Source organism: Protopterus annectens, chromosome 2.part0 (assembly GCF_019279795.1).
Source record: "Protopterus annectens isolate FY-2018-M chromosome 2.part0, PAN1.0, whole genome shotgun sequence".
Taxonomy (NCBI): Eukaryota; Metazoa; Chordata; order Ceratodontiformes; family Protopteridae; genus Protopterus; species Protopterus annectens.
In genome coordinates, this window is record NC_056728.1 from 107,112,220 (window position 1) to 107,125,346 (window position 13,127).

Below are 13,127 nucleotides of genomic sequence, written 5' to 3' on the forward strand. Positions count from 1 at the left end.
GAAGCCCATAACTTCTAAATACATGTCTCCCAGAAACCCATGCACCTATACCTCTACTGATTAAAATTAATTCCTATGTTTCCACAGGGGAAAGATTTCCCACTTTGCAGAGTTCACTGTTGACTGGTGTGATTTTTACAGCCAGGTGTGTGAAATCTGGATTCACACACTTGACACTGACTCACTTATGCTGTTCTTATAAAATAGCATAAGAAGTCTTCATGCATTCTTATAGAAATTGAAAGATATCTGAGAACTGCTTTAGGAATTTGCAGTTATATGCACATTGCATATGCTGCAGCCTGTGTGGCCAGTTTTGTAAACAGGAAAAAGTAATTTAAATCCAGTGAGTCTATATCAAAGTCACCTCACTAAAGCAGAAAGTTATACAATTCCATTATAAAATATGAGCACAGTCCACGCTAGCTATATTTACCAGATGCATGGAAAATAACATTTGCCAGAAGCCTTAATGTTTAGAGCTTTCCCTGTTTGTGTAATCCTGTAAAGTGATGAGCATACAGATTTAATAGATGGCTATGTAATAACATAGTCATTATTCTAGCAAAACACTGCAGATACTTAGTAACACTGATCTGAGTTATATGCTATCTCTATACATAAAAGAATACTCTGATCAAATACTGTTATCAAATTAAGGCAATAGCATGAAAGATTATATAAGATTCTATAATAATGACAAAAAGCAATGTGTGGTAATGTTAACCTGGCAATCTTTTATTTAGATATTTCAGACGGTTGACAGCAAGAGGAACAGTTGCCTGACAATGCGAAAAAAAGACAATTCCAAGTTTGTAACAATGCGTATGTATTCTTTTTGAGATACTGCAAATAAAAAAAGACAAGCAACATACACAGAAAATCCATACAGAAAATAAGGGTTGCCAGGGATTCACTTAAGGTTGCAAGACAGTGGTGAATGAAATAAGATGCAATATTTGGGACATAGTTCATGAGTATTAAAATAAAGAAATTCTATGAATTACCTAGCTGATTTTAAGTGCAATGTCTGGCCATTCGGGTGATTTCATAGTAATTTTTGTGCATAAGCCACACTATGCATACTGTAAATACATTGCAAATACATTAAATCAAAGAAAAGAAAAAGATAGCAGTGGATATTCTGTATATAACAGAAAATACAAATTGTAATGAGTGACATACCTGCTCATAAATGCCATAGTTGATAAATTCCCTTATTTTGACCAGTTCTGAAAAGGTTCAGGCTCAAGGATTTTATTATATTTTTCATTCACATCTAGAAATTATGTCACTGATGGTATACAAAATGTCTTCATTCACACAGAAATTAAAATGTAATTAATCTTTTTTATAACAGTATGCTGACTGCTGCTTTATGTTTCCCTTTAAATAATTTGGCAGAAATTTCATGTGTTCCAGTTTTCTAGTTCTCACACTAAACATTTTAGTTGTTTTTTTAGCAGTGCTTCACATTTCCTTTTTTATCCATCTCCACTAAACCTGCAATTTGATTCAATGCAAACATTACTGGAGTAATCAAAATGCTGCTGAAAGAAAAACAAAGATCAGATAATATTCTCCCAAGTTATATGGGGAAAGTCATGATAACGAACACCCTGCTTTTGATAAGTGAAGGCCCCTTAAGTCATACTGTAATAATGAACGTCAAGGAGATTCTTAAGAAGGAAGTAACATTCTTAAAGAAGAGCAGCTATAAATACACATTTGTCTCACTGCATAGCAAATAATCAGTGAAGACAAAGATTCATTTGGGATATAGGTTCATAGGTAAATAATAGATTATCAGTCTGCAGAATATTACAAGCCAAGCCAATAACCAGAGGTTAGAATCAAGCTTTGTACCTTGTATCTGAGAGGTAAAGACCTTAACCATTATGCCAGCTCCTCCCTCCTTGTGCAACTCCTCCCCCCTCCAGAATGTGTCTTTCAAATAAGATAATTTGTGTGCAGATGGTACAGCAGGGCCATTACTGAATATGTATTGGAATTCCTGACCTCTTTCTGCTGTCACATATATTGGGTTGTTTTGGTACTTTTTCACAATGTTGAGATAGAATGGGCAGAGAATTAGTGTACATTGTTCTTATGGAGGCAATAGGATTACAGTTCCTAACTTAACTGCTTAGGAAAGCAAACATTGTGGGAAAGGGGTTTGGAGATTAGGGTGAATACAAAATATTCAAAACTATATAAAGCATTAGTATTAAAGACAAAAGTATATAAAAATGTTTTAGATCAATGCTTTTTGCACTGGAATGTGTTCTACTATATTTAATTGTGATTGCATCATTTGACACTGAGTCTTTGCCCTCTGGAAAGTGATAACATGATTAAAAAATAGAGTGACGTTATATTATACTGCAGTCCCTACTGTTCATTTCATTTGTACACCTCTTTCCCATCTGGTTTTATTTTTTTTTTTGCTACTACCTCATCCTTGTTTAAATACTATACATTCAGGAGTAACAAAAACGGATTTACAATTGTTGGAGGAGTCCTAGCACTGATAAACAAATGTCTTCTGGTGACATTAATTCTTATAATTTGTGCAACTTCATAGATATTTATGCTGCTTACACCTCACCCCCCCCCTCTTTCTTTTTGATGACCTTCTAAAATGGACTGTCTGCCTGGATGAATGGGTACAATGTTGTCCCATGTGGGGATCAGAATCTCAACTTACTAGACCTTCCTCTGCTGTACTGCAATCATTGTGAGGTTCTGCATGATCTAAACTCTATTAGAGAGGTCATGACTCTGTCCTCCATTGACTTTCGTGGCCAGCAACTAATTGCAAGCAAAATGAAATAGTTAACAATGGAAATCAGATGCTCTTTCAATCTATCTTGGACAACAAAACAAATTATATAGCGGGAACCTGTATTCTTACTATATAGATAAAAGTATTGACAATTCTTGGAATAGTTTTTCATTCATTAATCTACAGTATCCCACTACCAAAATAGTAAAATTCTTCTCTTTTGTATTTTAATTTAAAAAGTTAGAAAATCTAACTGGCTAAAATACAAAGTCTTTTATATGTCTTTCTAACTTTGTGATCTACTGCTATGCTCCCTCCTATGTTTACATGCATATGTGTGCTTAAGTACCAAACAAGTCAGTGCTGTACATAGAAGTAAGATATCATCAGTGTGATGCTGTTTGAAGACCCCCATTAAAGCACCCACCATTCTGTTAGATATTACTTTAAATAAAATTGATACGATGCTTAGTGTGTGCCTTCACATGACAAATGAATGCAATGCAGTGAAGTAATTTGCATTCACTGTGCTTCTTACCATTTATTTTTCATGGATAATGAACAGTTACTGGAATCTTCTTTGGGTTACTCATTTGAAGTGTACAAGTTTGCATTTACTCTAAATCCATCCATATTAGGCCAGTCTGATGGCTAATATCTGTTTCCCTTTATGTTACATCCCCTGTTCACATTTCCCAATACTATTACTCCCTGAAACAGTTTCTTATACTGTAACTGCAAGATTTAAGTTCATGTGGTCAGTGTGCCTCTCCTTTCTTTGTGATTGTACAGCCATAGAGTTAGAATATTTAAGGATTTGGTGATGTGTAAGGCAACGCCCCTGTCCACTACATGGGGAGTATGAAGGGACCAGACTCCCTGCAGAAACATTATTTGTTTATTATGTCCTATAATTTTTTAATGTGACTGATGCTGTTGACCATTCATAAATGTCCCTTTAGGGCAATGGGTGGTTGTGAGTTAGTCATTCATAAGGAAGCCTTATATTTAATTTCCAGCCAATCCTTTGGTGAGAGATGAACTATAAAAAGAGAAACTCTGGTAATAAAAAGGATTGAGAAGTATTTATAAGATATTTAGTGAATGATGCAATGATGTTCTTAATATTAACTTAATTCCTGAACATCTACCTGTTTTTCATAGCGCACAATTGGCTGTCAAATTTTTTGAAAATTAGAAAATTAAATATGATTATTACAAAGATTCTTTGGAGAGGGACTTGAAAATGAACAATTTTATTTAAATCCCTGAAGGCAGAGAAATTATATGCATCTTGTTTTCATAAAATGAAAACTGTTTTACAGAAAAAGAAGCTTGAAATATATCACCTGTGTTTACTGATCTGAGTGTAATTACTGATTCAGAATGAGAAGTACAATCTTTGGACCTTATAGTGAAAAGGGCTGGAATTCATATACATTGTAGACACTTTGATAATGCTAATATACTCAAATCATTAATAAAGAGCTAGGAGAGACATCTGTCTAAGGTCTGTCTAATCACATATCATGCTGGCAGGGAGTGCATAATACACATGTAAGGGAACTCTGGGTTATGCATACTTACCCACTATGTTGCAACTCATAAAGCCAGGATTTGTGCACTAAAGGCATCTTAAAGCACAGCTGCAGTGAAGATTGGAACCTCTACATCTAGGGAAAGCCTGTGTATGTATACCAATACATAAACAAACCCACAAGGACAAAGCTCTGGATGATAATGATAAGCATATCAAGTGTTGAAGGTGTCCAGATAGCTAGTTGCAGTTTGTCAGATAGTTTCCGTAGGTGCTGTTGTGGTTATCCACCACAGTGCAACATCAAGCTTCACTCAAGATGAAGCAAATACCACAGACATGGTCCAAGGTAATGGCATGTGCACGATAATCTATAGTGTCACATGGAAGCCTGGGCAGTATCTGTACTAATGGTACGATAATGGGAGTCCTACATATGAATAGCTGCTGACGTGACTACCATCCGCCATTGACAGGAATGGTACCTTTTATCCCTATGTATTGACCTGTACAGTAGTGGTTGTGAGGACATAGGTTCATAGTAGCATAATAGGCTAACAACCACTAGGGGCCCCTATAAGCCTATCCATGCAACTCAAAAATTTGACTACTTACTGACTGACCAGGGGCGAATTTCTCATTACCCATCCACTGGTCCAAGCTGCACTTAAATATGGATCAGCGTAGTACTCAGCCACTCATCTATGTTTATGTGGTACATGCAGTAGGAGGTGTATGAATTTGATTGTGTTAATGCATCGGGGTGGTACTCAGCCACTCATCCACATTTATGTGGTGCATGCAGCAGGAGGTGTATGAGTTTGACTGTGCTGATGCATCAACGTGGCACTCAGCCACTCATCCACATTTATGTGGCACATGCAGAAGGTGTATGAATTTGACTGTGTTAATTCTGATACCATTCTTGTACCATCCCTATAGCTCCATGCACATCGACATGTAACTTGCAATGCACTGGCCTATGGCTAGCAAATCTGAACTTTTAAGTCACATATGTGTCAGATTTCTAGGATAGGCAACCCTCACACTCCTTGTGGTACATGGATGAGAAAACACTCTCTGAATGCTGCTAAATACATTCAAAACTAAATTACAAGATGAATGGTGCTAAATATATTCAAAACTAAATTACAAGATGAACTATATTATCTAAATCTAACAGATATGACAGGCCTTATAAAACTGACATAAAACTTTGTCAAGACTAAAAAGAATCATAAAAAAGTTTCAGCCTATTATTAGGAACTATAAAACAACAATTTATAGCAGAAAGAAACTCTGGTTGATGACTGTAAGTACAGTAGAAAACCCAAATTTATTTGGTGGCAGGCTGTTCTTCGTGCTCATGTACTTAAAGAGTACTGGCAGACAAGTTTGTATCCCTTTAAGGTAACACAAAATATATAATAACAAGGACAGAATGGGGCACTGTTTCACACAAGGACAGATCGGGGCACTGTTTCACACAAGGACAGATCGGGGCACTGTTTCACACAAGGACAGATCGGGGCACTGTTTCACACAAGGACAGATCGGGGCACTGTTTCACACAAGGACAGATCGGGGCACTGTTTCACACAAGGACAGATCGGGGCACTGTTTCACACAAGGACAGACCGGGGCACTGTTTCACTGTAATGGGTGTAGAATACTCAAGTAACTTGTCATCTTTGCAGCTTTGGATGCACATTTGCACCCTCATATTTCTTTAAAGTATACGAGAAGCAGTAGATAGCTTTAGCCTTCTAGATCTCACAAAAAGTATGCAAGGTAATATAAAATAAGTGAAATCACGACCCTTAACGGGGAAAAGCCGAAAGAAGAAGAAGACTACAAGCTGTTTTGGTCAGAAGGCTTTTGCATTAGATTATTTGATAACGAAGTTGCTTGAGTTACTGAAGGCACAGTGTCACTTTTTGTCAAAATTGCACTCTGCACATGCACACTTCAGGTAAAAAAATGAAGCCATGGCCCCTTTTTAATTTGTTTAAATGGTTTGAAAAATCAATTGAAACGTTTTAGATCAAAGTAAATCTACAGACTTTAGCACTTCGTGCCTTTTGAGAAACATCTGAACTGCAGAATTGTTTCCATTTTAATAAGTATACTCTTGCACACTTCCCCATGTCAACAACATTTTGATGTGTTTTATATGATTTGATTATTCTTTTGGGAATATTATTCAAGCTAGTAGACAATGGATGAAAAACAGTGTTCATGCCTTTGGCAATATATATGCACAAATGTTATGATCTGTTAAATGAACCAAGGACAGCTATGCATACTTTCCTTGGAATCTGTCTGGTGCGTTTCAGAAAAAAAAATCTAAATTTGTTGTTAGAAAAGGGCACAGCAAGGTTTCAATTCTGAAATAAGAAAAATGAAAGTGTTTGGAAAATTGAGTAGGTGGTTAATTTGATACTCAAGTGCACCTCATTTTGTGTTTTAAAAACTGCATGATTATTGCAGTTACACATCAAATTAATTCAGTGTTAGCCATTTTTTTAATTATCATTCCTGGTAAATAGTACTCAGTCATAGTAATTCATTAAATTAACTTTTTATACATATGAAGTAACACACTATTAGAAGCTGTTAGTAAACTGTTACCAAGTGTTCCACATTATGAGAGAGAATGTTACAGATTTTAGTGATGGAAGGTTGAGAGCTATGAAGGTACCTAAAACATATAAGAACATTTGAGATATTCTAACTGTTCAGGTAGGATATGTTTAGATTGGCAAAATAAATATCTTTTCCCCAGACAATCTGCATATAATTTTCCAAGTAAACCACATTTTTTATTTGATATGTGCACAAATGTTATGATCTGTTAAATGAACCAAGGACAGCTATGCATGCTTTCCTGGGAATCTGTCTGGTGTGTTTCAGAAAGATCTGAATTTGTTATTAGAAAAAGAGCACAGCAAGGTTTCCAGGTTTGGGTTCTAAAATACAGATTTAGAAAATATGAGTTATTGTTTCAGTTTTTTATTATTTTACATACTACTCAAAGAATACAAGGCTATTTAGCAGTGATACAAAATAATCTTTAACAGGGAGTTACTATGCCAGCATCTCAGTAAAGCCACGGATACTGTAATGGAAGCAATGCTTAAATGATTTATAGTCTGCTTACATGATATTGGCCATTTAATCATACTTGTGTAATAATGGTGCATAAGAGGAATGATTTACAGTGTTGAATATTAACATTCAGATTCAGAAACAAATTTCAGCTTATACAAGCTGCTACCTGCTTCACATGAAACTGTAATAGCAGTCCCATGACCCCTAAAATACTGCATGACACCTCAGTTATCAGAGAAGGCTGTAGGTAAATTACTCAAGGAGGCATGCTAATGCTGCAAATAGTGTATTGCATGTGATAATTAAAAGTTATAGATGGAATACTATACTGATGCAACACAGAAGTAAAAATGAAGGAGCATGTGAGGAATATTGCTCCTATATATGAATACAGACTCTACTTCACATCTGATATAATAACATTAGAAGTGCAGGTAGATGTACTCTAATTCATGTATCTACCACCTAGTAACAGTGACAATGCTTTAGTTGATGGTGATACTGTGGAAGAGGGGGTGACAGACAGCCCAATTTATGGCACCACAGGTTATATAAATATTATGAGCTCTTTTATGGGCTGGTTTAGTTCCCTACCAGGAAAATCAGCCTATGTACCCTTAGTGTCTGGCATAAGAATTCATTCATCTCCTAAGATAAATCTATTATGCCTCCCTCTGACACCTAATATTGCCATCTCTATATGACAAAATTGTTCCATAAAATCCTCAACAAATCATGCTATAAAGTAAAACCAACTTGTGCGGATACAGACAAAATGCTCAAGTCAGCACTAAGGAGATCAGAATCTTACTCAAACAGGCAGAATTCAATCCATGATAATATATAGCTCCCATTCAGAAGTTCAATTCTTCTGAAAGGTGATCCCCATATGGTCAAGACCATATGACTGACTTTCTGAAAAGTTGAAGCTTTTAAATGGAGATCGCTCTACAGTAGGAATCAGGGAATTTACCCTTTCCTTAACTGTAGTGCAATGTCGGAGTTGGTATATATAATATGCTGAGGGTGTGGGGGCACAAAAGGTCTTGCCCCCCCTGCAAAAATGCAGATTTTTGTTGTTTTCTGAAATTCAACTTTTTGAAAGTTGATCATATAGTTTTAACCATTTGAAATTCGACTTTTTGAAAAGTTGAGCTTCTGAATATGATCCATAGATACACAAATATTTATATGTCATTTGTGAATATCAACATGATTCACATATGCTTATGTTACAAATGTATTAGAATTGTATGTCATGTATATATCAAACTAGGTTTGACAGACATATGTGTTGAAAAGATATTTTATGAAGTGCTTGTGCTTAAAATGTTACCACAACTTGCCCAAGTGGAATAGAACAGAAATGTACATGCACTGTTCTAACTGTTTAAATGTATATTTTAACAGTGGAAACTGGAATACAGGAGGTTAACTTCGGAAAAATAACTGAAATTAAATTACTTTATGCCAGGCCATAAAAAGATGTTATCTTTCAGTTTCAAGGTAGCAAGGACACACAATGTCTGTACTAGGGAGTTTTCTGTATTGTCTTGGAAGTGTTTTATTGTTTTATGACTTCCACCATTTGCCTAAGATCTGAGGTCTATGTATTTTCACAGGTAGATGCTAAGTGCTACCAGCTGCCATCAGTGATTGTTTTGTGCATGGGATAGAGTCAGATGACAAGAAATTATGTCATTCTGCAAGCTATCCCAGTAGTAATATTTGAGATATTAATTTAAGAAGTCTTTGAGAGAGAGCCATCATTTTGTATTCTGTCTTGGACCTGACAAGATACATTCACCACACCTCGGACTTGTTCTAAGTAAGTAAGCCAAGGGAACAGCATAATTCTATTAGATATAGTCAGGAATATAGCAACACTTAGTTTAGATACTTTTCTTTATTTATTTGAGACTGTCCTGCAATGTTGTTTTAAATATTTCCTGTGATTTTACTGAGTACTTTCTTGTTAATTTCTTATTTATTGTTAAATATGTTTAAAACTTTCATTGTGGCTGATCTTTGTAGAGCTATTTAAGTTCTGAGATTACTTGTATATTTATTTGATAACACTGTTGGCCACTCCTAACAGCCTTGCTCTTGGTCAAACTATTATTTGTATTAATAGTAGCATTACACAGTAAGTTTGGACACCCTTTGTTAAGTGCTTAAAAGTAGCTGATAAGGGGCTCTAGTGGCAGTTATAACTACCTTATAGTTTGGGCAGAAGGGGGCATAGCTAGCAAACCTGTGCCAACCTTTCCCAAGGGTGTGTGTGTGTGTGTGTGTGTGTGTGTGTGTGTGTGTGTGTGTGTGTGTGTGTGTGTGTGTGTGTGTGTGTAAATTCAGTCTCCAAGAGTGTGTGTGTCAGCTACTTGGGCAGGGACATGAAGCACTGGTTGGACAGAGAGTGTTAGAGGACTTGGCTTGGAAACCTGACTAAGGACTCAACTGTATAGCTGTGCCAGTGGGGATTCTTATTGGGGATCTGGAGAAAGAGGGAGAAACTAGTCCTGGACTGACTGTGGTCTCTGTATGCTCTTAAGGGAAATTGCACTTGATGCCGAGAGCTGTATCTGTAAATGCTGTGCGTGTACTTGTCATCCTCCCAGTGTAGACCCTCCACTGTTGCCAGTGGTGAGAACTGATGCTCCTTGATTACTGGTCCAGTGATGGGGCATCACAATATATACAGGTTTATGCTATTTTATTGAGTGCTCATGCCACTGAATCACAAATTGTCAAACAAATTTTACTGAAAGCTGATAGAAACCATGCTATGCAACAAATATACCATTCCCCCCTTTCTCATGTATAATAACTTCATGGTCCCACAGCCATGGAGAAAAGAAAAAAAAAACACTACACACAGTGAATCAATGCTGATACAAAAATACAGACTTCTATAGATCTGGAGGTACAAAATGATGGCAGCCATTACCAATCCATACATATTCTTGCAAACTCACTTTGTTAATAACTCCCATCATAGGAAATGACAGGATCATAAAAATCTGTATAGACTTCTACGGATTTCTGTGAATTGTGCTTCAGTGAAATAAGCTTTTAATAAATTGCATCTGGCAATTTCTGATTCATTGACATAACCCTGTGAATACACACACACACACACACACACACACACATATATCTATCTATATATATATATATATATATATATATATATATATATATATATATATATATATATATGAAGATATGGTTCCACTTCTTAATTTCGAAATACCACAATCTCGAGTTTCAGAATATCGAGTTCAGAATCTCAAGATCTTGGAATCTCGAAATTAAGAACCCCCCCCAAAAAAGCAGTCAACATATCACAAAACATGTTTTTGCACCCCCACTACTTAAATATACCAACTGCAAGATCACACTTCAGTGAAGAAAAGAGAAATCTCCCATTAATCCAAAAAAAGATACAAGCCGGATAGCCAGTCCCAGATGATTGTTTATTCCGCAAATCCATGAACCAACACTGATAAATCACACTGCAAACCAAAATACATTAACGTAGTATAAAATATCCTAACATTTTCATCGTATCACTTCATCAGATGTTCGTCGTATCACTTCATCACTTCATCACTTCATCAATCTCCCGTTCCATGCTGTATGCTGATCTCCGTTCAGGAATTCAAAGTTTTAAAACTTTGATCATATGGTTTTCGATTTTATGAATTCCGAAGTTTTAAGCTTTGAAATTCTGTAGGGGACCCGAATATATATATATATCTATATATATGTGTATATATATATATATATATATATATATATATAGTTATGCCTTTTCCCCACTGTTGTGTGACCTTGGAGTTGGTATTAAACATTGACAAAATGCAGTTTAATTTTGTCAACGTTTTCAATTGTTTCCTATGACTTAGTCACATTTTTTACAATGCTTTTGCGAGGAGGTGGTATAACACCCTGCATCTTACAACCCCTGCTGATTATATATATATTTATATATATATATATATATATATCAACTCCAAGGTTGCACAAATTTGGGGAAAGTGCATAAACCCTTCCTTAGTTTAACTTCAGCTTTGTCAGTATTTTGTGTTTAGATGATTTGCATTTTAGACATTTTACAGTTTTGATATAGTTTAGATATTTTGCTAAAACATCAAAAAACCCCCACAAAAATCTACCTTTTTTACATTTTTGCAAGGGGCAAGCCTTTCTGTATGCCCCATACCTCCTGCAAATTAAATATGCCAACACCGAGATCACATTGCACAATTTTATTCTTTTATTGTTCAAGCAATTTTTTAATGTTACTCAGCATTTAACACGTGCACTGTTTTATTGTTGTTTTTACAGATTTTCTGATTTTGAAGGGGTTTTTATAATTTTGTTTGTGTTACAACTCATGAATGGAGTTTGATGGTGATCACCTTGACCAACTAGACAACTTTAGTGAAGTGGAAGCTAATGCCAACCAGCAGGTTTTTCACCAGGAAGGAACAAATCAACAACAGATGGGACGAGAGACTCAGAAAGGGAAAAACTCGCAACGAAGGAAAGGCAGTACCAACAAAAAGAAGTGGTAACTTATTTAACTTATTCCCTTTCAACTGATCTGGGTTTGAATTTTGCCTGTACTGTTGCTGAATTCCCCGTCGCTAAGCTGGATAAGTAAATGACCGGAACACCATTATTGCATTTTGTGCCTTTGGACAGTGTGAATACTTGTTAGACCTTAGTTCTACATCTTTGTTATATTATATGGATTTACGAATTGTTAGCCAAGATAGTAATACTGGCATTAAATCTTTACAGCCTAGCACTAATGAATTGCCTGATTGGTTGGATTTAGGGTTTTCTAGTACAGCTAATGAAGGGGCATCAAGTGTTAAATTACATCTGTCTGAGATGCTGTCTAGTGTTACTGTATGCTTGCCTGACAAAGGGACTCCTGTAACATCGAACTTAAACTGTAATACTGGAGCATCTGGTCAGGAAGCAGTTATGTTTAAAGCACTAACTAACACTGGGGGGGGGGGGGGCTCCAGCTCCTGCAACTCTGGCCAAGATGTTTACAATGCCTTTGCTACTTTTCCACAGCTTAGCTCAAACGCATTATTGGATTCACTGGATTTGTGAACTGTTAGTGCAACCAACAAAGTGTTATCGAGTTCTGAACTTCCATTGTCTGAAATGTTGTCTAATGTAGATTTAAACACGAGTGCTAAAGAGACGGATTTCTCTGTGAATTTAAATCTTGATACTGACACACATCGTTGAACAGCACCCCCACTTAAAGTTATTATTAACAGCAGTGGGGAAGTTAGTATTTATAAATTTTCTGAGTTTGAAGTAGAACCTAGCATGGTGGAACTTTTAGCAAAGGGTTTATCGTTTGTACCAACTAAATCAGTCAATATGGTACAAACTATTATGGATTTTAAGCTGTTTATTAGAAAACTTAACTTGCAGGTTTTCTTTAATGCAGAACAGAAAACTACATCTGAATTCTATATCCCTAGTACTTTTAATCCTCCAGGTAACCCACTTATCTCAACATTTGAAAAAAAAAATGTGTGAAATTGACATAAGGAATTTACCAATGGATAAGTTAAAATACAAATAGAATATAGGGAGAGACGACTAGGTAGCTTTCACTGAGTTTTGACAGTTACGAATTCAAACTTTGAAACCAGACAA

General features: G+C 35.9%; 1 protein-coding gene across 1 annotated transcript in view; it reads left to right on the forward strand.

Annotated features, from left to right (window-relative positions):
• Positions 1-11,836: 11,836 nt before the first annotated feature.
• The window catches only part of LOC122792708 (transient receptor potential cation channel subfamily M member 2-like), a 68,833-nt gene continuing 67,542 nt past the window's right edge, over positions 11,837-13,127 (forward strand). Inside the window, exon 1 of the mRNA XM_044060294.1 lies at positions 11,837-12,009. Within this exon, the coding sequence (XP_043916229.1) occupies positions 11,837-12,009 (173 nt within the window). The remainder of the gene's footprint in view (positions 12,010-13,127) is intronic.